Source organism: Dipodomys merriami, unplaced genomic scaffold (assembly GCF_024711535.1).
Source record: "Dipodomys merriami isolate MVZ:Mamm:240054 unplaced genomic scaffold, mDipMer1.0.p SCAF_19, whole genome shotgun sequence".
Classification (NCBI taxonomy): Eukaryota; Metazoa; Chordata; class Mammalia; order Rodentia; family Heteromyidae; genus Dipodomys; species Dipodomys merriami.
Window position 1 is genome coordinate 7,703,951 of NW_027203270.1, and position 27,556 is coordinate 7,731,506.

A 27,556-nucleotide genomic window follows, 5' to 3' on the forward strand; every position below is an offset into this window, starting at 1 on the left:
AGTTGAAACAGACCTGCAGGATGAATACAGACCTCAGCCACCACATTGCAGCCTCTGGAATAACAGATACTATAACCAGGGAAAGAGAGCAGTCTTAACTTGCCCACAAGAAGATCAAATCTATTTTTTAGCTTTTTTTTTTTTTTTTTTGGTGGGGGGTGTTAGGGATGGAAGCTAAGGCCTTGTTCATACTAGGTAAGTAAGTACTTTACCAATGATCTATACCCCAGACTACTCTCTGGCTATTTTATTTTATTTTTTTATTTTTTGGTCTGGTCGTGGGGCCTGAACTCTGGGTCTGTGCGCTGTCTTTCAGCTCTTCAGCTCAAGACTAGCGCTCTACCACTGGAGCCACAGCGCCACTTCCAGCTTTTTTTTTTCTTTTTGCTTATGTGGTGCTGAGGAATCGAACCCAGGGCCTCAGGCATGCAAGGCAAGCGCTCTACCACTGAGCCACCTTCACTGAGCCCCTCTCTGGCTATTTTAAATAGTACACCTCTAAGCTAATGAACAACAACTACATGCTCTGTTTAGTCCATGTCCTGTTTGTGTTTAATTCAAAATGTGATTAAGGGATACTGATTTGACTTCCATTTCAGGGAAGCCTTTTATAAGAGCAATATGCAATTGGCCCCGATTTCAGAAGCTGGAAAGAAGATATATTTCCTGCTAAACCAAGAACCAACTTAAGAAAGAAGATCTAAGCTGGTTGCTGGCAGCTCATGCCTATCATCCTAGCTACTCAGGAGGTTGAGATCTGAGGATTGTGGTTTGAAGCCAGCCTGGGCAGGAAAGTCCATGAGATTCTTATTTTCAATAAGCTACTCAGAAAAAGCTGGAAGTGGCACTGTGGCTCACGTGGCAGAACACTAGCCTTCAGAATAAAAGAAACTCAGGGCCAGCCCAGGCCTTGAGTTCAAGCTCCAGGACTGACACCAAAAAAAGAAAGAAAGAATATCTAACAACTCAGTGGAATATATCCACAGCAGTAAAATCTACCTTGTAGCTACTCACCTTGAACAGAAAGGTCAAAGGTTGCAAGCTCACTTTTGATCATTTCTTCACTGGATTTCACTTTGCCTTGTGAAGTGGCTACTAAAAAGTCAAATTTGCTGATCTTCGGCTTTTCACTCTGAAACTCTCCAAAGTCATCTGAACATTCTTTGGGGGTTTCATGAGAGGTGGCACTGGACGCTGGGCTTGGGCATGTAGCCTCTTGGCTCTGTTCAACTACAGGCAGATCCTGTCTAGCAAAATCTTTGTAGTCCCCACTTTCATACTCCTTTTGTTCACTGGTCTGAGGAATCATATCTTTAAAACTGGTAAAAGCTGGAAAGGGAGTTTCAGGAAGAGCATCTTCACTTGTAAAAGTCGTTACTTTGGAGAGAGATGTCATGGTGATGTTTTCAGAACTGCCAAACGATGTCTCTTTCTTTAGAAGAACTGAGGCAGCTGAGGATCCACTTCCTGCTGAGAGGACAAATGGAGAGAGTTTTCTGCCCTGAGATGTGTCATCCCTGTCTGACCAGTCACTGCTCGTAAGTGTGCTCACTGCAAGATTGCTACCGTAGCTCCCAAAAGCAGCATATTTTAAGTCCTCTATATCTGAAAGGGAAATAAGACCCCAAAATTAGAGGCAAGCTCACAATTTCGGCAAAATCCCCTAAATTCTGCAGAAGCAAAAATGCCTAGCACATTCTATTAGCTTTATGTCATGTTGGAGTAACAGAATTTAGAGTGTGTACTAAAACTAATGGAGTTGGGTTATAATGGTTGACCTTAAGAAAAATAAAAAGAACCGGGCACTGGTGGCTCATGCCTGTAATCCTAGCTACTCAGCAGACTAAGATCTGAGGATTGTGGTTCAAAGCCAGCCCGGGCAGGAAAGTCTATGAGACTCTTCAATTAACTACCAGAAAACTGAAAGTAGTACTCTGGCTCAAAGTGGTAGAGTCTAGCTTTGAGCAAAAAGAGCTCAGGAACCATACCCAAGCCCTGAGTTCAAGCCCCATGACCAACAAACAGACAAAAAAACCCAAAAAAACAAAAAAACAAAAATACAAAACCTCAACACATTGGCCTTGAGTCTGCATAGATGTTTGGTTACAAAGACTCATTTTCTTTCTATTTAAAAATTACTAAAAGAGACACAAGGTTCATCTAGTGATGTATATGCTGTTTGATGAAAGATTAAGATGATTTAATAAACTGTCCCCTTATAAACTCTTGACTTCGTTTGAAAAAGTTCTTTAAAGCATGGTCATATGAAATGTACAAGACTAATTAAGAGTTGACAGTTTATCCTATCTAAAATAAAAACAATGTCATTTAACTTGTATAAATTATTAACTCCTATCTCAGATAAAGCCAAATATGAGATTTTTATTTAATCAATTACTTACCTAGTTGCTATTTTGGTCAATTTGGACGTCATACTGCTGAGATGGAATGTGAAGAGAGGAAAATCAGTCTAATCTACTTTAGTCCTTAAAAAACAGAACCAAAAGTCTGAGTCCTGTGGAGCTCCTGTTTTTGCTTCAACTATGTATCTCCCATGCCCATTCATAAATAAAAGGGAAAGAAGTAGAAAGCAGAAATGTTGGGGTAGAGGACTCATTATACAATTCATTCTTTTTTTTTTTTTTTTTTTGTCGGTCGTGGGGCTTGAACTCTGGGCTTGGGCGCTGTCCCTCAGCTCTTCAGCTCAAGGCGAGCGCTCTACCACTTGAGCTACAGCGCCACTTCCGGTTTTTCTGGTGGTTTATTGGAGATAGGAGTCTCACGGTCTCTCCTGCCCGGGCTGGCTTTGAACCGCGATCCTCAGATCTCAGCCTCCTGAGTAGCTAGGATTACAGGCGTGAGCCACCAGCGCCCGGCTACAATTCATTCTTAATACATGTTTCAACAATAAATTTAAAGAGGTAGCATGAAACAGCAGTAAGAATGTGGGTTTCTAGTGCAGATAAAACCAAGTTCAACTCTGCTGCTTACTTAACTTGTGGGACACTAGGGAAATTACCTCCTATTTCTTAACCTTGGTTTTGCTCATGTGTATAATGAGGGCAAGACCATGGGCTAGAATGGCTGTGTTCGGATGATCAACTGTGGTCTGTGTGTGAAAGGCCAGGAGGGTCAGGTGAAAGAACATAAGATCTAGGAGTTGTAATCTTTATAGTTTAAAATGGAATGCATTTTTTGTGCCTGTACTGAGACTTGAACTCAGAGCCTGGGTGCTCTACCATTTAAACCATAGCTCCACTTCTAGTTTTTTGATGGCTATTTGGAGATAAAAAGCCTCTTGGATTTTTCTGCCTACACCGGCTTCAAACTGTGATCTTCATATCTTAACCTCCTGAGTAGTTAGGATTACAAGCCTAAACCATTGGCACCTGGCTTAAAATGGAATTATTTTAAAGTAAAACTAAAAACCCAACTCAACATTTTAGTGATATTACTAGAAGAAAAGTTTCTAGCTTTTTCAAAAGGTAAAACCAGCTGAAACTGAACAGGACTGGTGTGGAGGAGTTCCCTTCATGATATTGCAGTTCATTTGGTTGGGCTGATAGGAGGTATTTATTTCATTTCAGTCATTGATTACGAGGCAAGACAGCCAAATGTCCCCAACAAACACCTTCATACATGATTTACAAGGAAAATGTTCAAAAGTTTTATAACCCAGGCTTTCATAAGTCAAAATGTGAACTAACTAACATTAGGTTATATTTCTTTCTTTCATGGCAATGCTGCATAGTTTATGAGATACACAGGCTTGTAACATATAGCTCCTCAACAATAAATCTCTTTCTTTAAGCTTCCTTAGGAAAAGGGTACTAATAATTAAAATGCTACAAGAATCCAACCAGTGAAAAGCAAGTTATCTTTCACTGCATGATGGTATATTTTAAAATTCTATACTACAGGGGGCTGGGAAGGTGGCTCAGTGGTAGTGCGCTTGCCTTGCATGCCTGAGACCCTGGGTTCGATTCCTCAGCACCACATAAGCAAAAAGAAAAAAGCCGGAAGTGGTGCTATGGCTCAAGTGGTAGAGCGCTACCCTTGAGCTGAAGAGCTGAGGAACAGCACCCAGGCCCAAAGTTCAGGCCCCACAACCGGGCCCCCCCCCAAAAAAAAATTCTATACTACAAATTGTACCTTCAAACATGGCTTATTAAGCAGAAGGAAAAAGAGACTCAGGTGAAAATTTTGCTTAATAAATGAAACAAGCCTTCAGATAAGATGTTTTCCTAGTCTCTTGCTATATTGTTTCCTTCTTCTACTTAAAAGGGATCAGAAGGTGCCCAAAGTCAAATGAAGCAGTACATAAGACTAGTCTTCAAAGGGCACATTAAGAAGAATGTTTCACAATACAGATGTTTTTATTATTAGATTCTACCAGAAAGCTCTTTGGGGAAGCTATATTAGAAAGTGTTTTCAGACACATCTACAAAAGGTAGCAATTTTCCTAGGGACTAAACATAAATTTAATAAAATGATAACTCCAGTTCAAATAATGCAACCAAGTTACTATGGTAATAGAAAGATCATTCTGTATAATTATGCAACAGAAAGCTTTTTACAAAAACTTAGAATTCAGTGAAAGTATAAGAAATAAGGGCTACCTTAGTTGAAGCATTTTTACATATTTTTAAATTATTAAGAAATTGATTTTTACATATTTTTATAATTACAAAGGGCTTTAGTGAAAGTTACTTTTATTAAAGTTGACGCACATATACATTTTGCCTTCTGGAACAACTCGTAGAAATGACCAAAAAACCAAATCAAAGACTAATATGTGAAACATTTAATACTTTCTTTTTTTTCTAAATGAAGAGTAAGCATACAAGAATCACTGAAATCAAACTTTTGACTTTTATATTCACTTTTGCTTATTTACTGGCTACAACAGGGTCAAAAATAATTAAGAGTATATCCTTTGAACACATTAAATACTAAACCTGATGTTATATAGGCAATGTAAGACAGAATGCTTATGTAAAATGCTTAAAGCTTAGTTTTTATAAACAGTGTAACTATATTTTCTAGCATAACAAATACTTGTAAAAATGTAGTGCATCAGTTCATTAAAGGTATGCTTAAAGCAAGAAAATCTCTTATGGTGAATAAATGCAGTCATGGCATTCATTATACACTATTTGGAAAATGGAACTTGTGGGCAAGGACAGGAGGGGGAAACTGGGAGAAAGTAATGGAATGGTGATATTGTACAAAAAAATGAAATGTACTTATTTACCTGACTTGTTAAATGGTAATCCCTCTACACAACATTGTAATAACAAAATTATGTTTTAAAAAATCCCTTCTTTGCTCTTTTTACAATTCTATACTTGTTAAACAACCCATATATATAAAGACAAATATCTATATTTGTATAATGGTATTAAAATGTTATAGATTTTGTAAGACTCATCACATTAATGATAAAGACTGTGTAGACAAAAATGATATGGAATAACCCATACTTTATTTTGTAATCACTGAAGTTAATTATAGATGGGCTGTCAATTTGAAAGCTGAATTCTGAACATTGCAAGAGAAAAAGAAAAGAAAATAGAAAATGAATGCAATAAAATGAACAGAGAATTACAACTATATCTCCAATTCCAGTTGGAGAATTCCTAGGCCATGCAAAGCTAGACTGCAATTGCACATAGATAACACATCAAATAGTGTGCTTTAATACATGTACTTGTTTACAGCCAAGAAAGTCCTACTACAAAGGGCAAAGGAATCAACTGTACAAAGATCTCAAATCAAAAAAGGGATTTATTTCTCGTGTTGGAAGCAATCTTATCAGTCTCTACCATAACCCATGCTAAAATTCCTTTTGAATGGATATAAATAAGAAATTTCCAAACATTCGAGTTGCTGCTATGGAACACAGAAGGCCCTACCCATTTCCCTGGCCATGTTCTAAAGCTGACAGCGCGCGTGCGCACTCACTCATACACACACACAGTCTGCTAGCTTTTGAGGAAAAGACTTAGAAGAATGGAAATAAATGTGCAAATTCTACTATTTTCAAGTGTTTTATAACAGTAGGTGTTCACTGGACCAAGGCAAAAATGTCTTTTAATTCCCTATATTGATTTAACCCAGACTTCATTTACCAAAGCAAGCCATGTCAGATCTTCTTCATCCTCAGCCCTATTATTACTACCTTAGAGAATAAACAGCCCTATTATTATTACTACCTTAGAGAATAAGGTCTCAAATACTTTTACAAGTGATACTTAAAAAAGCAGTAACAAAAATGATGATCACAGTGTAAGTGAAAGATGCTATGGGTTTTTTTTGTTTTGTTTTGTTTTTTTGGTGGTCATGGGGCTTGAACTCTGGGCTTGGGCACTGTCCCTCGGCTCTTCAGCTAAAGGCTAGTGCCCTATCACTTGAGCCACAGTACCGCTTCTGGCTTCATTCTGTTTATGTGTGTTGAGAAATCGAACCCAGGGCCTCATGCATGCAAGGTAGGCACTCTACCACTGAGTCAACTTCCAAGGCCCAGATGCTATGGCTTTTAGGGGTACCATAATGTTTTTTTGTTTGTTTTGGTGCCAGTCCTAGGCCTTGAACACAGCACCAGGGCACTGTTCCTAAGCTCCTTTTGCTCAAGGCCAACGCTCTGCCACTTAAGCTACAACTCCATTTCCAGCTTTTCTGGGGGGTAGTTTATGGAGGCAGGTGTCTGACAGTTTTTTCTGTCCAGCCTGGCTTTGAATTGCGATTCTCAGATCTCAACTTCCCGAGTAGCTAGGATTATAGACCTGAACCACTAGTGCCTGGCAATAATGTTTTTATATAAGGCTAGGAAATGCTATGGTATAATCATCCTCTTTTGTATTTACTTTTGCAGTACTGGGGTTTGAAATCAGGACCTCCCACTTGATTGGTTTGCCTGCAAGAATGGCATTCTATCACTTGAACCACATCTACAGCCTTGCTTCCTGAGAGCTTTTTTTGGAGCTGGAGTCTAAGTGAACTTTTCTGCCTGGTTCAGCCTCCTGATTAGCTAGGATTACAGGCATGTTTCTTCTAATGTTTTCTAAATTTCACAGAAACTTCTCATCCTTCATTTATTCACACTCCCATATGCTATAGTTTAAGTTACACCCACATTCTCTCTAAGCTCCTGCATGTTTCTGTTTAAATTCAATTAAAAAAAAAAAAGAAAGTGGCAATTCTATGAGTATTTTAAGTCAGCGGAAGCTAGAAGGCCAAAGACAGTGGCCCATCCATAGTCTTCAATAGGTCAACAACATTATGCAAAGAAGCACAGAAGATGAAAATTTCTTTTGAGGCCATTTGGTTGTGCAACAAATAGGGTAGTACAAAAAGAATTCCTATGTATGTGACCCTCTTATACTCTCACTTTACTGAGCCTAAATTTTTTTTTGTGTGTGTGTCGCTTGTGGGGCTTGAACTCTGGGTCTGGGCACTGTCCCTCAGCTCTTCAGCTCAAGGCAAGCACTCTTCTACTTGAGCCACCATGCCTCTTCTGGTTTTCTGGTGGTTAATTGGAGATAAAGAGTCTCATCGACTTTTCTGCTGGGGCTGCTTTGAACCATGATCCTCAGATCTCAGCTTCCTGTATAGCTAGGATTACAGGCATGAACCACCAGCACTCTGCTGAGCCAACATTTTTTTCTAAAACAGGATATTGGAAGTATTCAAATGAGGGGCCTGAAAGGTGGCTACAGTGGCAGAGTTTCTGCCTTGCAAGCATAAAGCCTTGATTCAATCCTCAGTACTGCCAATAAACAAAACAACAAGCACTTGAATGAAGTGGCGACATGGTTCAAGTGTAGAACACCAGCCTGATAAATGGGAGGTCCTCAATTCATTATCACCAAAAGAAAAAATACTCAAATTATAAAAAACAAAAAGCTATGGGGCTGGGAAAGTGGCGCAGTGGTAGAGTGCTTGCCTTGAATGCATGAGGCTCTGGGTTCGATTCCTCAGCACCACATAAGCAGAAAAAGCCAGAAGTGGCGCTGTGGCTCAAAGTGGTAGAGCGCTAGCCTTGAGCTGAAGAGCTGAGGGACAGCGCCCAGGCACAGAGTTCAGGCCCCACAACTGGCAAAACAAAAACAAAAAGCTAGAACTGCAGCTCAGTAATAAATAAAATGGTTTGTCTGAAAGTTAGCTCAATGACAGAACCCTTATGTTCATTTGCTACTTCTAAAAATCAGCAGGGATTTGAACATGACTGATGACTGAAGACCATAAATACATTTGTATAATTTCTCAAGTATTGATATAGAAGCCAAGTATTAGCCCATCATATCTTACTTAGCATGCAGAAAATGCAGTATGTTTGTTTGAACCTACAGCACAGAATTCAAGTCTTCTAATGGCAATCTGCCCTGTGGAGGTTCAAATGCATTTGTGACTTTAACTAAGTATCACTATCCCACAATACTGTGAAATTTGTGAAATTTACGTAATCACTTAAACTCAAAAAAAAAATTATTAAAAAAATTCAAGTCTTGGGGGCTGGGAAGGTGGCTCAGTGGTAGAGTGCTTGCCTTGCATGCATGAGGCCCTGGGTTCGATTCCTCAGCACCACATAAGCAGAAAAAAGCCGGAAGTGGTACTGTGGCTCAAGTGGTAGGGCGCTAGCCTTGAGCTGAAGAGCTGAGGGACAGAGCCCAGGCCGAGTTCAGAACCATGACCGACAAAAATAAATAAATAAATTCAAGTCTTCACTGCAAAAAAGATTTTTCTATATTATTGTATTATTAAAACTCATGTCTGTAAACCTAGCTACTCAGGTGGCTGAAATCTGAGGATGGCAGTTTGAAGCCAGCCCAGGCAGCAAAGTGTAAAACTCTTATCTCCAATTAACCATCAAAAACCCCAGAAATGGAGCTGTGGATCAAGTGATAAGGAGCTAGACCTTGAACAAAAAAATTTCAGGGACAGAACCCAGGCCTGAGTTTAAGCCACAGGATCAGTATAAAAAACAACAACAAACAAACAACAACAACAACAAACTTTCCTAAAAAGTAATGTTACATTGGGCACTAGTGGCTCATACCTGCAATCCTAGCAACTCAGGAGGCTGAGATCTGAGGATCATGGTTCAAAGCCAGCCGAGTCAGCAAAACCCATGAGACTCTTATCTTTAATAAACCATCAGAAAACTGGAAGTGGCGCTGTGACTCAAGTGATAGAGCTCTAGCCTTGAGCTAAAGAGCTGAGGGACAGCGCCCAGGCCCAGAGTTCAAGCCCTATAACTGACAAAAAAAAAAAAAAAAAAGTAATGTTACTTAAGAAATGATGCTCCATTTGAATGTATGTGTAGAGTTATTAGCAATTAGTTAGGCTCAGAAAGGAGTTAAAATAAAGCAGTCCCTGATGAACTTTCTAGCATTAGAGAACTCCATTGACAAAGGAATTCCTCAGTCAAAGCCACTGTGAGACCTGGCTGTATACACAGCATGAAAAACTCCTAAACTAATTCAGCAGATATCACTAGATGAAAGCTACACTGAGACCTTTTTCTTCCAAATTTGTTGGTAGCACATACCATAATTAAAATGTAATGAATTTATATGAATTTTTTAAATCAACTTTCTATTGCATTATACTCTGGAACAAACTATTTTTGAATGGCAGGCCCACCTTTATTTAAGAGTTAATTTAAATCCCAACAACTTTTTTCTTTCTCAAGTAGCAAAACTCAGATATGAAAATGACCTCTCAGGAATCTTTCTCAAAGTCTTCATCTTCAGTAGTTTAATTTTGTTTCTTCCTCAAGTTCTAAAAGAACAGAGAATTAAAAGCCTCAAGATATAAGAGTAAAACCTTCCATTTATTGAAATACAAACTTTTTCCCTGAGGTTTTTATTTGGCTTAAATGTCTATCCTAAAAATATGATACCATTTCTAAGGTTTTATACTATTATACTCTAAAATGGAGAGGGTTAAAGGAGAATAGAGGAGGTGAACTTGTTTAAAGTATACTATATCCACATATGAAAGAAAATAACACAAAAGAAACCCCCTTGTACTATTAATGTATAATAATAAAAATACAACGTTTTCTAAATTTGGCTACTTTTCTTTGGTCTTTCTAGAAGTTGTTTCTTAAGATCTCACTATGCAGGTTGGCCTTAAACTTGAGACCCTTCTGCTTATGCCTCCAAATGCTGAGATGGCAGGCCTGTACTACCATAGCTAAATATTTTTTTTTTAATTACTTCTCAAGACTGGGAATGTGGCTCAAGTACAAGGTTCCGAGTTCAAACTCAGTGCTGTCTGTCATCATCTATAAACCCTGCAGCCCCTCTCTCCTAATTCTGGGGGATCAAATCCAGGATCTTGAATATTTCAGTAAGTGCTCTACTATTGAATAACATTCCCAGTCCTAAAAAGTTTGTTTTACCTTGTTTTTCTTCAGTACTGATGCTTAAGCACAGGGCCTCCCATTTGCTAGGTAGGCACTCTACCATTTGAGCCACAGCTGTAGCCCCTAAAGTTCAATCTTAACTTAGTACTCTATTAAAAACCTTACAACAATGGAATTATAAGGCCCAAAGGCTCAGGAGGCAGGACAGGTATTTGAGGAAACAAAAGGAAAAAACCCATCTAGTTTCAAGAGATACTGTTGCTTTAAACTTTATTCCAGCCAGGTACTCCTTTGGTCTAGCACTGAAAAAGTACAAATTACACACATCCTCACACTTTCAAAATATGCCAAAGAATTATTTATTAACACAGGACTTACAGATCACAAAAGAGAATAGTACAGAGAGCTGGAAAAGGAAGTCATCAGAATAAGCATGCAGATCAGTATTTGCAGAGGGATATACTAAAGCAAGTTCAAAAAGGCACATTCACACAGAAAATGTCTAAATTGAAAAAAGACATCAGAAAGTGGCCAAATTAAAAAAAAAGGTGCTGATTAAAATACAAAGAGTTTTAATATCAAAGAAGAGCTGCTTTACAGGTAGGTAGCTACAGAAGTCTTGCTGACCTTTTGTGAAAGCCACAAATAAGAGTAAGCTCTTGCTGTCAACAAAACCAAATGATCTTAATAACTAAACATAAAGATGTAGCAGTGCCAGAGATTAAATTTAGTCGGGGGAGAAAAGCAGACTCATTGAAATTATAAGCAGCAAGGGCTCAAAAGTTTAAATGCAATAATATGCAGAGAAATCAGGCAATGTTATTGGTAATATCTACCTTCTATACAAAGAATTTTAGCAAGAGTTTAAGAGAGACAGTATCCCCTTCAGAGTTAAGTTAGGGTTTCTAAACAGGAAAAGGTCCACAGATACTATCTACTAGGTTTTACTTGCTTCACCAGTCCACTTCTTATTTCTGCAACAAGATGTATATTTAACCCTTAAACTCACAGAGCAAGAGATACTGTGGTAAACAGGAGGAGAAAGTAAAACCATATGGTACTGAAGCATTGCCTGCCATTTGCCCTCTCTAATGCACTGATATAGTAGTTCAGCTGAACAACAGCACAGGTCAAGCCCCTTGGTCAGTCATCAAACCCTTTTAACAACCGCTCTAAGGGGATACTGCTCCTTTCCAACAGGAGGGTTACAGATCAACCGGAGGCAACAATCTTGCTTTTAAGAGCATTGTCACTCTGAGAGAGTTGGCTTGAACAGGGCAGGTTTCATTCTTGGAATGTTCCAAATGTACATAAAGAACATGAGCACAGATTATTTTAACAGGTCCATCAGAAGAGCTCAGTTAAAAAACCAATCTCCACTCCCCAAATAAAATAGGGGGAAAAGACACTCCAAAACTAGACTAGACCTATTTCATAAAGACATCTAACTTGGCACTGTGAAAGAATATAGATTCATTTTCAGAAAAATAGCTTCTAATGAAAACTTCAGAGTTTAAAAGGCTAGTATAGATGTTATGAGATTTTTAAATAAAAATCAAATACTATTGTTCAGAAGATAGAGCACTTTGCAACCAATTGCTATGGCTCAGCAGCTCGCGCACAAGAAGGAAAAAAAATCACTGTCTCAAACAACATTAAATAAATAAATAAATAAATAAATAAATAAATAAATAAATAAATAAAATAGTGAAGGGCACAGGAGCTCTTCAGACAGTCCATGGCACTCAGAAAACACCTCAGCAAGTTGCAATATGATACATAACATCTTTGCTAATTTGCTCCTAATTAAACATACAGATTAAGAAAACCTTCAACAGACCAATAACTGAAGAATGGACATCATTTTGGTTTCTGACTTACCAATTTAAAGTATGCAAAATCTACAGTACTTTACATTTTCTGCCTAGACCTGTAATCTTGGAAGTGTGTTATGTATCCCTCTCAGGTTAAAAAAAAATCATAAACAAAACGCTTCAAATGAATAATACATTTCAAGAATAATACTGTAACACTGAGACCATTTTCATCATTAAAGGCCACAAAATAGGTTTATCTTTCTATATACATATCAAAAAACAAACAAAAACTAGAACACTAGAAATCTAGCTTTTGAGACAGAAAGTTGGATTAGAGAATAAAATGCTACATGTAAATCCACACTGAATTTAAAGAGGGATTCCTAAAAAGATGCTTTCAAACATTTTATCAGAAAGTTAGTGGTTACCCTATTCTAGCATCTACAGATTTATTATAACCTAACACTTGCAATAAGAGTTCACACTCAAAACAGCACCTGGATTCCACTAACAACACAGGCCCCTCTCCTTGCCATGGGACATCTGTAAATAAGTGCTTTCCCTTTCTTCCTCAAGGGATGTAGCAAGCTGCAATACAACTGGTTTGAAGCTTTTACTTCCTTGGCCTTATAAGAGTGGGTTCTTTAAACCAAACTGGCTACTATGTGGGCAGCTAAGAGAAGACAATACCCAAGAGAAGACAATAGGAGAGGGAAACATTGATTTCACTCACCAAAATGAACAAACACTGCTGACACTCATAAGTCCTTATAAAATGTCTGGCAACATGGGAGTTCATTAAGCAGTGGGTTCTTATGTGACTCTGACACCAAAAATTAGTATTGGATTTCAAAAATAAAAACATTTTGTTTATCCAATCTAAGTTTCAGAGTAGTCACAGTGTCCATATGCCCAAGTACCAATAGATTCAAATTTAACACTGCTTCAAGGAGACTGGAAACAGTGAGGTTAATTATTAGAAATTCATAAAGGTAAAGGACCAGCTCACCAGTCTTTTGTAAATCAACACGCACAGACATGTTTGAAATCTCCATCACCATTACCAGAGCAATCTCACCAATTCCTCACCTGCAGCAGGAGGGTGCTGGCCACTAACTGTTGGCAAATCCAAAGAGCTATCAGACATGACATGTTTAAGATCTCCTCCCACATCAGCCAATTTCATGTCAAACTGAACAGAAAGTGCATCTTCAGAGTCCTCCTTGCCGACACTGCTGCCACCAATGGAAGGGAGATCCAGGGACTTCACCGAAGCAGAGTCTTCTTTGGCGTGTCTGAAAGCCACTGCTTTCTCTCCCAGGGATTTGTCGGAGTTCATGGATGAAAATTTACTGGAGTGGAAGTCAGCAAAATCATCTTCACTTTTTCCAGAAGGAGTGTTATCTTTCAACTCTTCTACACCTAGTCCAGCTCCTTCAAGGGAAAGTTGCTTGAATACATCATACTTGGTAGATGCTGCAGTTGAGTTCTGTGCACTCTTTGCTGTGCTGCCTGAGTTGCTGGTGAGAGGCACAGGACTAGCTTCGTCCCTAAGGACATCATATTTGTCATCTGCCTTTTGCTCAGATGAAATGGAGTTATTACTGAAAGCCATAAAATCCGCAAAGTCATCCTGTTCCCCAACAGAGGCTGGACTCGAATATTCCCCAAAAAGGTTGAATTCTCCAAAATCATCAGCCAAATTAGAAGTTTTAGTGGATACCAGTGTTGTTGTAGTTGTGGCAGAAACCACTGGCTGAGCTCGTGCAGAAGCTAATTTGGATGTGCTAAATGCAGCCGAAAAAGGCAATGCTTTCTCACTGCTACAATTAACAGAGGAAAACATATCCAGGTCTGCAAGGTTCAGAGGACTTTTCACTTGTGTTTGTTGTTTCAGTTGTGTAGTTCCTGAGGGGAAAGATGCTGGAAAAGTTGTGTCTTTTGTCGGTGGCTCTAGTGGTGAAATACTATCGGCTGTCTTAAAATCTGTGAAACCATCATCGATTCCTGTAGACCTGAATTCTGCAAAGCTGTCTCCTGAAGGATAAAAACATAGCCAAATAAGAACGTTAAAACTGAAAACTATATAGCACAGCACATTAACAGGAGTGTAACTGAACAGGCTTCATTGGCTTGACAGAGTCAATTTAAGTCCTATGGAACACATGTGAATCCACACTGACAGTGAAAAAGTCACTGACATGGAAAAAGTCACTGTTCTGGAGACTTTCATCCTCTGGCCAGACAGTCAACCATACAATAAAATAGAAATAAGTACTACAGGTTCCTGACATGCATTGAAAAGAGTAACCATTCAAAGATTAAAGCATGTTACATGGAGGGGGTCAGGGAAGAGGAGGGAGAGTGACAGGATGAGTCTGTTCAAGGGGACATGGTATGTACATCTGGAAATGTCAAAATGAAACCCCCTTGCACAATGAATTGATGCTAATAAAATATGAGGGAGAAAAAGTGTGTGTGTGTGGGGGGGCGGGGGGTTGTTGCCAGTCTTGGGGTTTGAACTCAGGGCCTGGGCACTGTCCCTGTGCTTCTTTTGCTCAAGGCTAGCACTCTACCACTTGAGCCACAGCACCACTTCTGTCTTTTTCTGTTTATGTGGTATTAAGGAATCAAACCCAGAGCTTCATGCATGCTAGGCAAGCACTCTACCACTAAATGACATTCCCAGCCAAACTTTTTTTTTTTGTTTTTTGTTTTTTGTTTTTTGTTGGTCATGGGGCTTGAACTCTGGGCCTGGGCGCTGTCCCTCAGCTCTTCAGCTCAAGGCGAGTGCTCTACCACTTGAGCTACAGCGCCACTTCCGGTTTTCTGGTGGTTTATTGGAGATAGGAGTCTCACGGTCTCTCCTGCCCGGGCTGGCTTTGAACCGTGATCCTCAGATCTCAGCCTCCTGAGTAGCTAGGATTACAGGCGTGAGCCACCAGCGCCCGGCCCAAACATTTTTTTTGGTGATGGTGGGCTTGAACTCTGGGCCTGGGCCCTCTCCTTGAGCTCTTTAGCTCAAGGCAAGAGCTCTACCACTTGAGCCACAGCACCATTTCCAGTTTTCTGGTTGGAGATGAGTCTCAGAAGCTGGGCGCCAGTGGCTCATGCCTGTAATCCTAGCTACCAAGGAGGCTGAGATCTGAGGATCGTGGTTGAAACCCAGCCTGGGCAAGAAAGTCCATGAGACTCTTATCTCCAATAAACTACTCAGAAAACTGGAAGTGGTGCAGTGGCTCAAGTGGTAAAGCACTAGCCTTGAGCTGAAGAGCTGAGAGACAGTGTTCAGGCCCAGTGTTCAAGCCCATGACCCTCAAAACAAAACAAAACAACCGTGATCCTCAGATTTCAGCCTCTTTAGTAGCTAGATTACAGGTGTGAGCCATTGGTGCCCGGCCAAACATTAAATTTTTAATCAGCGGTACCAATGAAGTATTACAAGAAGTCCTGCACCTAATATTCAGCATATTTAGTACATTTTGATTAACTAAGCACTTTAAGAACTATACTAGGCATGGTAGTATATACTTGTAATCACAGGAGTTTTGAAGCTGAATCATGAAGACCATGAATTCGAGACCAGCCTGGTTTACATAGCAAGACCCTGTCTTAAAAAAAAAAAAAATCAGAAATGAGGGCTGTAACTCAGTAATATACTCAAGACACCAAATATACAAGGCCTTCTGTTCCATGCCCAGCACCTAAGTAAATAAATAATCTATGTGTTCTTTCTTAAGTATATGGAGGCATTAACTTAAAAGAAATTATTATGTTTTCACCAGGCAGGGTCTATGTAGCCTTAGGCTGCTTTTGAATTCAGCCTTCTGAGTGCTGGGATTATATATGCATCTGCCACCATGCCTCACAAGGTGAAAGTTTGAGAAAAAGCAGTTACTTAGTGGTAAAACATTCTACATAGGGCACAACTTAAAACAAGTCCTCTCCATACTGTCTAACAAACTGAAACTCGCCCCTCAAAAAATATATGAGCATGTGGGCCTTTCTCAAAATCAGCTGCCTCCCTGTCCTAATGAGCACTATTTCTTAAAAATCTGTTTAATTACTAAATAGTACTCCTTACAGATATGATATTAGGATGCAGATGATTTTGGTTTTCTAAGTGCCTGACGGTCTAACCTTAAAAGGTTAGAAAACCAAGGTAGTGAAAACCAGAGGTAAGTCAAATATAAATACAGTTACTTATTCTAGTTAATATCACTTGTTATTTAAAAACATAACTACTATATTGGCACTAGTAGCTCATGCCTGAAATCCTAGCTACTCAAAAGACTCAGATCTAATGATAAAAGTTCAGAGGCAGCCCAGGCAGAAAAGTCTGAGAGACTCCATTTCTAACATAATCAGTAAAAGAAAAGCTGGACTGAAGATGTGGTTCAAGTGGTAGAGCACCAAGAAGCAAAATAAGCTGAGAGTACAAAGCTCTGAGTTCACACTCTGGTACTATCATAAAACCAACTAACCAAAATAAGACATGACTGCTATTTCAGGAGATTTATAAATTAAAATACAAACTTTAACTTCCTCACCCATTTTTAAGATTCTATTTCCCCCTAAAATTAGATAAACATATGAACCTAAAATTATATATAGAAACCCAAGCTCAAAAATTTTAAATTGACATATAATTTAGGCTTAAAAAGTTGAGCTTGCAACACAGTTTATACTTTAACATATTGGGTGGAAAAGCATTGGAAATGCTCTCCTAATTAAGATCAGGATTTTATCTCCTAATTTAATATTGAACCCATCTGCTAGTAAAATTCATCAACACAAATCCATCTAATTCTATTAAAGAAATTTATAAAAAAAACAACATTCAGATTTCCTGTAATTGATGTCTTCAAGATATACTACTAATAAAATTGCAGTCAATTTCACAAAATGACAAGAGATACAAATGTAAAATGTGTAAAAGCAATGCTAAAATTTTAGACAAGTATATCATGAATTGTATTTGTTTCTTCTGTAAGCCAATTTATCAAAGTCTTTTTTTTTTTTTTTGGCCAGTCCTGGAGTTTGAACTCAGGGCGTGGGCGCTGTCCCTGAGCTTCTTTGTGTTCAAGGCTAGTGCTCTACCACTTGAGTCACAGTGCCACTTCTGGCTTTTTCTGAGTAGTTCATTGGAATAAGAGTCTCATGGACTTTCCTGCCTGGGTTGGCTTCGAACCATAATCTTCAGATCTCAGCTAGCCGAGTAGCTAGGATTACAGGTATGAGACATCAGCACTCAGCTCAGCCTAAACTTTTGATGCATTGCTTTGAAATATCTGTGAAATTGACAAGTTTTGCTTTATTTTTAAAAAGGAACTCATCACAGCAAACTAAACTTACTGATGAATTGTAAAGTGTTCCATCAGAAACGTAAACTGGGTGAAAGAGTTGGAAGAAAATTAAATGGGTGGGTTTATGACTTCAAAAACAAAGGGAATATTTTGGCAAATAAGTTAAATTCAGTCATTGGAAGTTTGCATATCAGAAGGTATATTGAACATTTTACTTCATAGGTTAACAAGTAAATTCTTATGTTTCTTTCTTGATTTGTCACTTTCCCCACCCCTGGTTATGGGGCTTGAACTCAGAGCCTGGGCACTGTCCCTGAGCCTCTTTGTGCTCAAGATTAGTGCTCTACCATATGAGCCACAGCACCACTTTCGGGTTTGAGTGATTAATTGGAGATAAGAGTCTCAAGTCTGCCCAGGCTGCCTTCAAACAGTGATCCTCAAATCTCAGCCTCTTGAGGAGCTAGAGTTATATGAGTGAGCCTCAGGTACTTGGCTTTGTTACTTTTTTAGCCCTACAAATAACAAAAAGATCTCGAATACTTTTATTTTTTTAATTAAAGCTTCAATAAGAAGTGACCCTTCTTCCTATTTTCCATTCTTACTATGTAGCCCAGGCTACATCGAATTCATGTTCCTCCTACTTCATCTTCAAGCCACTTCAGTGCTAGGTTTACAGGTATACTTCACCAAGTCTGGCTTATGTGAATGGATTTTTAAGATACACTGTAGTTATAAAAATACAGTATATTATTTAGGAAAATAAAACATTTTCCCTTAAAATGAACAAGTTAGTAACTCGTCTTAGAAGGCTTTAGGATTAAAGTCAGAAAGGAATGAAAGTAAGCAAACAAAAAGGGCAAAAAACCAAGACTTCATTCAGCACTGAAAGCAGCAGAACTAAGGCACTGCTTATATTCTGTTCTTTATTGTCCTTTATAGGAGTAATATATATGGCATGATCATTAATACTGTATCACACAAAGAACCTCAATATTAAACCAGGCTCTTGCCAGGTGCAGTGGCTGATGCCTATAATATCAGCTACTCATGAGCTACAGATTGGAGGATCAAGGTTAGCCTGAGAAAAAAATTTCAAAAGATTTTATATAGCTGACCACCAGAGGTCCATGACTATATATAATCCTAGGTACTTAGGAGGCTAAAATCTGGTGGATCTTAGTTAGAGGCCAATCTGGGAAGAAAAGTTCACCAGACTCCATCTCTAAAATTACCAGCAAGAAAATAGAGCTGGAGGCATGGTTCAAGTAGCAGAGTACTGGCTTAGCAAGTATGAGCAACCCAGAGTTGTAGTACTGCAAGAAAGAAAAGAAAGAAAGAGAGACAGAGACACAGACAGAGAGAGACAGAGTAAGAGAAAGAAAAAGAAAGGGAAGAAAGAAAAAGAAAGGGGGAGAGAGAGAGAGGGAGGGAGGAAGGAAGGAAGGAAGGAGGCAATCAATAATTGAGTGTAATGGTATGCACTTGTCATCTCAGCTACTCGGGGAAGGAGAAGAATGGTGGTCCAGGTCAGCCCAGGCATAAATGTGAGACCCTATCCTAAAATCATATAAAGTAAAAAGGAGTAGGAGTATGGCTCAAGTGGTAGAGATCATGCCTAAAAAGCAAAAGACTCTGAGTTCAATTCCTCAACATTACCAAAAAGCAAAAACAAAAATCCTGGTTTGCTGGGTGTTGGTGGCTCACACCTGTAATCCTCACTACTCATGAGGCTGAGATCTGAGAAGTGTGGTTCAAAGGCAGCGGGAGCAGGAAAGTTCATGGGAGTCTTATCTCCAATTTACCACCAGAAAACTGGAAGTGGTGCTGTGGCTCAAAGTGGTAAAGTACTAGCCTTGAGCAAAAGAGCTCAGGGACAGCACCCAGGCCCTGAGTTCAAGGCCCCTTCCCCCCCCCTCCAAAAAAAATGTACTCTGGCTTTTTATTCCAAACATGCCATAACCCTACATACTTAGTAATTTGACGAATGGAGGATTCTAATTTAAAGTCAGCCTGGGAAGAAAAGTAAAGAGACTGAATCTCTATTTAACCAGCAAAAAAGCTGGGCTGGAAGTATGGCTCAAGTAGAGAGCATCACTTGAGCAAGCAAGTTCAGCAAATGGGAGTTCAAACTTAGGTAATGAAAAATTCCTCTAATGGTTCAAGTTTGTATTCCTAAGAGGGGTACTGGGTAAGCTGTTATGTCCTAAAAACTTATATGAAGCCCAAGAAGTATCTATGGAATGTAAGAAAAGTAAGGAATTGAATATTGTAGTTTTCCCTTTTTTAGAGCTACTTAAGCAATATGGTATCATCATCTCCTGCACCCCAAATAGGAGTAGTACTGGTTTCAGGAGGAAAGCCAGCCTGGGCAGATAAATCCAAGAGACTCTTAACTCCAGTGAACCAGCAAAAAGCTGGATATAAAGGTGTGGCTCAAAGGGTAGAGCACTAGCTTTGATTGGGGGAAAAAGGTTAAGATATCACACAAGGGCCTGAGTTCAAGCCCAAGTATCAGCAAAATAAAGAAATATATAAATAAATTTCATTCAATTCAGGGCCTATTGCTTATTAGGCAAGCATTCTACTGGTTGAGCCATACTCCCAGTCACAAAGCATTTTTAATCATTATATTCTAGCATGTCTTTTAAATGATGAACAAGAAACCAAAAATAAAAAACAAAATGGGACTGGAGGTATGGTTAACATAGTAGAGTGCTTGCCTGGCAAGTGTAAAGCCTTTAGTTCAAACCTCAGTAACACCAAGTGTTATTATTTTTTATTATTATTACTACTACTATTAGTAGTAATGCTGCCAGATGCCACAGGAGTAACAGAAATTTTTTTTAACTTTAAAAAGATAGGCTTTTAATAACTGCTCTTTATCACCAGGTTAAGTCATTCAGTTATGAAGTAATTAGAAATTACAGAAATTTTTTTTAAGATGTGTCTTTTCTACAGTCCATAGTTTAGTTCACTGATTTATTGTCAATGGTTCTTACTGAGCATTACCATAAACAATGTCAGTCATAGCTGTTCACCAATACAAGATTCTAAGTTGGATTGTGGATTTCCAGTAAAAGGACATGTACTATCTTCTGAGGAGACTGCACTGATTTGAGATTTGTCCTAAATTTGAGGACATGATTTCTAATAACTGAGCTACATATGCCTACTATTATAATAGTGTTTATTAAACATAATAGAAACCAATTAGGGTTTTCTGATTTAAAGTATTTGCAGTTTAAATGTCTATTAAAATATCATTATTTTACCTATTCAGTTTATTTTTCCTCTAAACAAAACATACATATAATAAGTAATGCTCAGAAGTGTCTTTGAATGAACTGTCATCAATTCCCTTTAGGACTCAGATGTAATTCAGTAGTAGAAAGCTGGCTTGCTATGTACAAGGCTTGGGTACCATCCTGAGCACCCTCAATTAAAAAAAAATAAAAGAATAAAAAACTTACCTACAGATTTACTCTCTGTTGTCTGTTCAAGTTCTCTGAAAGCACTATACTTATCACCAGGCTCTATGATGGAAAGACAGAAGCTCAATTATGGTTAGGAACCTTGTAAGTTCTCAAGGAAGAAAAGGAGATGGATTAAACAAACATATACCATACATCATATGTATAGTACTTCATCCACTTAATATAAAAGGTCATCACTTAAAGATAATACAATTCAATATTACATGAATTTAACAAACATTTTTACCTCCAAATGGAACAGTATTTTCAGAGGATTTTTCAGCTGCAATTCCTTTAAATACAGCATATTTATCTACTGAAGTCACTGCTTTAGTTCCAGGAAGTGGCATCAACAAAGATGAGGTACTAAGCAAAAAAAGGAAACACATCTTAATGACCAGAACATCAAGTCATTCCATCAATTATCATCAAACAGTATCTTAGAATATGGCAGAGCCAGGAGCCAGTGGCTCATGCCTATAATCCTAGCTACTCAGGAGGCTGAGATCTGAGGATCATAGTTCAAAGCCAGCATGGGCAGGAAAGTCCATGAAGTTCTTATCTCCAACAAACTACTCAGAAAAAGCCAGAATTGGCACTGTGGCTCAAGTGGTAGAGAACTGGCCTTGAGCTGAAGAGCTCAGGGCCAGAGCCCAGGCCCAGAGTTCAAGATCCACAGCCAAAAAAAAAAAAAGGCAAACAGGTATTAAGCTAAAATCAAAGAACTTAGAAACTATATGCACATTCCTCAGATGACTATAAGTAATATTTTTACTTGAAAAATTGGGGCAACAAACAAGCAATATACTTTTTCAAGTAACTTAAGAGGGGTCAGACGGGTCCTTATCTCAGCATCTCTTTAAGCCATAATAATGACTTAAATGGCATTGGAAATAAAGTACTAAAGAATAGAGATCTCCTGCAATTTTTTTTTTGGGGGGGGGTCGGTCGTGGGGCTTGAACTCTGGGCTTGGGCGCTGTCTCTGTGCTCTTCAGCTCAAGGCAAGCACCGCTTGAGCCACAGTACCACTTCTGGTTTTCTAGTGGTTTATTGGAGATAAGAGTCTCACGGACTTTCCTGCTCAGGCTGGCTTTGAACTGCGATCCTCAGATCTCAGCCTCCTGAGTAGCTAGGATTACAGGCGTGAGCCACTGTGGGCACCTCCTACAATTTTAACTTAAGATTTGTAAACTATAAAAGTGCACAACTGCAAAAATGTACACCTAGCTGGGCACCAGAAGCTTATGCCTATAATCCTAACTACTCAGGAGGCTGAAATCTGAGGATTGCAGTTCAAAACCAGCCCAAGAAGAAAAGTTTGGGAGACTTTTATATCCAATTACACACCACAAAGACAAAAATGGAGCTGTGTTCAAGTGGCAAAACACTAGCATTGAGTACAAAAGCTCAGGAACAGTCCCCAGGCCGAGTTTAAGAACAAAACCAAAAAAATACAAACCACGGTAGGCACTGATGGCTCATGCCTATAATTCTAGCTACTCAGGAGGCTGAGATCTGAGTATTGTGGTTTGAAGGTAGAACGTAGCTCAAGTGGTAGCGTGTTAACCTTGAGCATAAAGAGGCTCAGGGACAGTGCCAGATCCCTGAGTTCAAGCCCCAGACTGGCAAAATAAATAAAAATAAAAAATAACAATATACACATATAGATATACCAATTCCTTAAAATAAATTACATTAACCTTATTATCAAATATTTCCTAAATGGGCTCAGAGTACATACAGATGTAATAGCTAACAATCTATTTATGAAATGCTGTCCAAGCCAATATGTAAGTTTTTAAACAAATTATATTACATTGCTTTCTAGCAGATTATACATCGAATAAGAAATAGTAGAATTAATGCAATTTGCATTTTTTACAAAGATCACATCAGTGGTTCCAAAATATCTTATAGCACAACAATAATCACTTCAGACATGGGCTGGGAAGGTGGCTCAGTGGTAGAGCGCTTGCCTTGCATGCCTGAGGCCCTGGGTTCGATTCCTCAGCACCACATAAAAAAAAAAGCCGGAAGTGGTGCTGTGGCTCAAGGGGTAGAGCGCTAGCCTTGAGCTGAAGAGCTGAGGGACAGCTCCCAGGCCCAGAGTTCAGGCCCCACGACTGGACCCCCCCCAAAAAATTAGATAGACATTTTTGTCTGTGGTTAAAGTATCCATTCATTACTGCATGGAAAATAGTATAATGAGCAGTATCTGTGTGGGTAATTCTTGGAAGTCTTAAACACATCCTAGAAAAGCACTACTTTTTTCTCTTATCATACCCCGGCAGCTACTACTTGAAGAACCACCTTTACATATGATTACATCCTACCATCAGTTTGTGTCATTCAATACCACACACACACACACACACACACACACACACACACACACACACACACACACACACACACACACACACACACACACACACACACACACACACACACACACACACACACACACACACACACACACACACACACACGTTATAGAAATGGATGTCTATTGTGTTCTTTACCCAAGAGCAAAAATCTTTCCACAGTCATTTAAATCTTCTTATCAGTGGCTTACAAGCAATGTAAAAAACTAGGCTGTCATACATGCATGCTAATGTGCTTTAGAACTTAGTGTCATCCAATATTAAAATTATTCATCACCACTAAGCAGCTGCTCCATGCTTGATCTTGACAAATGCAATAGGTTGCCATATTTTTAAGGTTCCACAAGTAATTAAACTCTGTTCACTGTACGTCATGTTACATTGGAAAAAGATAGTATTTAAAGAAAAAACCCACAAAGATGAATGGTCTATTTTTCATGATCATCCAATTTTAGCTATGGTCTTTTTAAAGCTTGTTGGCAAAAAAAAAAAAACAACAAAACCCAAACTACTATATGTGCTCAAGGAGAGCACTCTACCACTTGAGCCACAGCGCCACTTCCAGTTTTCTGGTGGTTTATTGGAGATAATGAGTCTCATAGACTATCCTGCCCAGGCTGGCTTTGAACAATGATCCTCACATCTCAGCCTCCTGAGTAGCTAGGATTACAGACGTGAGCCACCAGCGTCTGATTAAATTTTAAAATGATGGGAGTTAAAATTTCAGATGGACAAAAAGCAGGGAAACTAAAAAGTAAAAGCATGCACTGGGAACAGTAGGTCATGCTTGCCATCCCAGCTCTAGAGAAGGTGATCTGGAGGATTATGGTTTGAAACCAGGTCAGGCAAAAAGCCAGCAAAACCCCCATGTCAACCAATGAGCCAGGCATAATGGCTGTTGCCTGTGGTTTCAGTTATGTCAGAGGCTGTAGGCAGGAGGATTATAGTCCAGGCTAGCCCAAGTAAATATGTGAGACTCAATCTGAAAACAGCCTGAAACAAAAAAAAGGCTGAAGATATGACTCAAGTGGCAGAGCACTGGAGTAGCAACTGTAAGGCCAAAAACCAAAACACAAAACAAGAAAAAAAAAAGTAAAAGTATGAGGGAATAACCAAGGAATATAGAGTTACTTATTTCTTACTCTTGCTGTTTCTTTAAGATACTTCTTTCTCAATGATTAAATGTCATGTTAAAAATGTTCAACTCTCTTCTACCTGTTTCCATGCTGAGAATGACTTGTTTTTGAAGAAGCAGGCATCTCTTGAAAATCAGTGAATGAATCATCCAGGGATCCTGATTTAGAAGCATCTTGAAAATCTTGAAAGTCATCTTCTTCGGGTTTTCCCACCTAGATTTAGAGGCCATTTAAACAGAAAGCACAAACTTGATCCGATCAAATCTACAACTGTCAACCCCAAAGACTACCACATAAATTTCTCAATTTGGTTACAATTATGTAATTTTAGAACACTTTTTTTGTTGTTTGCAATGCTAGGGCTCAATCCCAAAGTGCTCCATCACTGAGCTACATCCTCAGCCCAGAAATTTTCTTTTCAACATAACACTCAAATGTTTTGCATTTTCAAATATTCTCTAGCACAAATAGTAAAAAAATTAGTTTAAGCAGCTAATCAACATATTTTAAAACATTCAATCACATTTACTGAGTTACTGAGAGTTTGCCATCTATAAGTAACAGTTGATGTATATTTAAAAATTATAAAAGTAACACAAGCTCCTTATAAGCCATTTCATATAAGTAAATACCAAGTCCATGATCTATTCTGTTTATTTGTTTTATATAACAAGTTTACAGGGCTGGGAAGGTGACTCAGTGGTAGAGTGCTTGCCTCACATGCATGAGGCCCTGGGGTCAATTCCTTAGCACCACATAAAAGAAAAAGCTGGAAGTGGTGTTGTGGCTCAAGTGGTAGAGTGCTAGCCTTGAGCTGAAGAGCCCAGGCCTAGAATTCAAACCCCATGACTGACAACAAACAAACAACAACAAAAACCCAAGCTTACATTACTCAGTTCTTTAAAAAAAATTGTAATTATAAACCCTAGTGTGATGAGGAAAGAAGATCGTGAGTTTGAGGCCATCCTAGGCTACTAAGCAAAACTCTGTCTCTCCTTTTATGTTGGGCACTAGTGGCTCAGGTCATTAATCCAAGCTACTCAGGAGGCTGAGACATGGAGAATCTCAATTTGAAACCAGCCTGGACAGAAAGGTCTCCATCTCTAATTAATCAGCAAAATGCCAGACTGGAGTTATGGCACAAATAGTAGAGCACTATCTCTGAGCAAGAAAGTCAAGTGAGAGTATAGTCCCTGAGTTCAAACCCCTGTAATGAGGGGAGGAACTATGCACACACACAAAAAGCAAAACCAAAAAAAAATTATTAACATCTAACTTAATTTTATTAAGCTTGAAGTTTAAAATATATATTCTATAAAGAACTATAAATCTTCAACCCAAACCCAAATACTTAATGCTTAAGAAATATCTTCATGTTTAAGTGATGAAAAACTAAATTTTGGAGCTGGGAAGGTGGCTCAGTGGTAGAGCACTTGCCTTGCATGCATGAGGCCCTGGGTTCGATTCCTCAGTACCACATAAGAAAAAAGCCGGAAGTGGCGCTGTGGCTCAAGTGGTAGAGTGCTAGCCTTGAGCTGAAGAGCTGAGGGACAGCGCCCAGGCCCAGAGTTCAGGCCCCACGACCGGACCAAAAAAAAAAAAAAAAAAGAAAAACTAAATTTTACACTATATTTTAATACTGATTAAGTTTTTATTTTTTACAGTTCTGGAAATAGAACCCAGAGCCTTGTACATGAGCTATACTCTCAGCCCCAATGCTTAATTTAAGTTGAAGTCTCCATTATAATCTAGCAGAGTGAATCCTTGGAAGAAAAATTGTCCTGATGTATCCTTGGGGATTATTTAGAATACACACGGCCTCTCTATTTACCTGATTTGCTGGGTACGTTGGCATGAAGCCACTGGAAGCTGGTGCTGCAGCTCCACTCACTGGTCCAACAAGGTTAATGCCCATGACTGGCTGTCCAAGGTTAAGGGGCACAGAGCCTGCAGGAGCTGAAGGTATCACAGGAGGCTGACTCACTGGAGTAGGCAGAGGCATAGAAAAGCCACTCAGAGTTGGAATAGGGGCTGCTGGGAACTGATTTAAAGCATCAGGACTCATGGCAGGAACACCTCTCTATTATTGACAGGAAGAAAATGGAAACATTTTAGAAGATTGAAAAACACAGACAAAAATCTCATAGAGAGAGACCCAAACATTAAATCTGTAGCTTTCCTATTGTGTACACTCTGAATCTTTTACTGACTCCCAAATTCATAAATCTTATATAGGAAAAAGTAACAAGGCAAACATAATACACAGCAAAGAAATGGCCAACACACATAAATTCTGATCTATCTGTCAAACTAATTCATTATAATCAAATGATTTAGATTAGCTCTGAAAGAAAATTTGCTATCAGACTGTGAATACTTTAAGGGATGGTGAAGAATGATTGAAAGGACACAGAGCAACTAGCTTTCAAGTTAAAGAGGAACACACCAAGGCTGGAGATAACATATACTAAAAAGTCTTTAAACAAAAGGATAATGTATTAGTATGTGTATTACAAAAATGCTTATTTTTGAAATACCATATCTTAAAAATGATCACAAAATTTTAATGTACAAAGAATTTTATGTGGTTGAAGTCAAATAAAAATCATATTCTTTCAATTTATATGAAAAGTCATTTGGTGTAACTAAAGGTTTTTTTTTTTTTTTTTACCTGTGTTACTGCTATCATGGCAAGAACAGTATAAAGTTCTTCTTTAGTAAGTTTGCCAGGTGTAGTTCGATTAGCTAAGGCCCATATCTGTCCAAGTGTTTCCCTGGGAAGTCCAGATGACATCAGAATGGGATAAAGTTTAGCAGTATCTATTCCAGTTGGAGTCATTGTGGTTTCAAAAATTTTCTTATAGGCATCTATTAAAAGAAAGACCAGATTATAAATGTAAATACATGTCCTGTGGTTTTTATTGTCATTGTTGATATACAAGAATAATCTCGGGTTGGGAAAGTGGCTCAGTGGTAGAGTGCTTGCCTTGCATGCATGAGGCCCTGGGTTCAATTCCTCAGCACCACATAAGCAGAAAAAGCCAGAAGTGGCGCTGTGGCTCAAGTG

General features: G+C 38.8%; 1 protein-coding gene across 13 annotated transcripts in view; it reads right to left on the reverse strand.

Annotated features, from left to right (window-relative positions):
• The window catches only part of Synrg (synergin gamma), a 66,974-nt gene that overhangs the window by 16,544 nt on the left and 22,874 nt on the right, over nt 1-27,556 (reverse strand). For 12 of the 13 annotated variants that reach the window (XM_070027145.1, XM_070027144.1, XM_070027156.1 and 9 more), the window contains 7 exons: nt 27,161-27,357; nt 26,321-26,569; nt 24,569-24,702; nt 21,216-21,334; nt 20,966-21,028; nt 13,279-14,226; nt 1,015-1,605 (listed from right to left, as the gene is read on the reverse strand). In XM_070027145.1, the coding sequence (XP_069883246.1) occupies nt 1,015-1,605; nt 13,279-14,226; nt 20,966-21,028; nt 21,216-21,334; nt 24,569-24,702; nt 26,321-26,569; nt 27,161-27,357 (2,301 nt within the window). The remainder of the gene's footprint in view (nt 1-1,014; nt 1,606-13,278; nt 14,227-20,965; nt 21,029-21,215; nt 21,335-24,568; nt 24,703-26,320; nt 26,570-27,160; nt 27,358-27,556) is intronic. The other variant, XM_070027147.1, reaches the window with a different exon arrangement.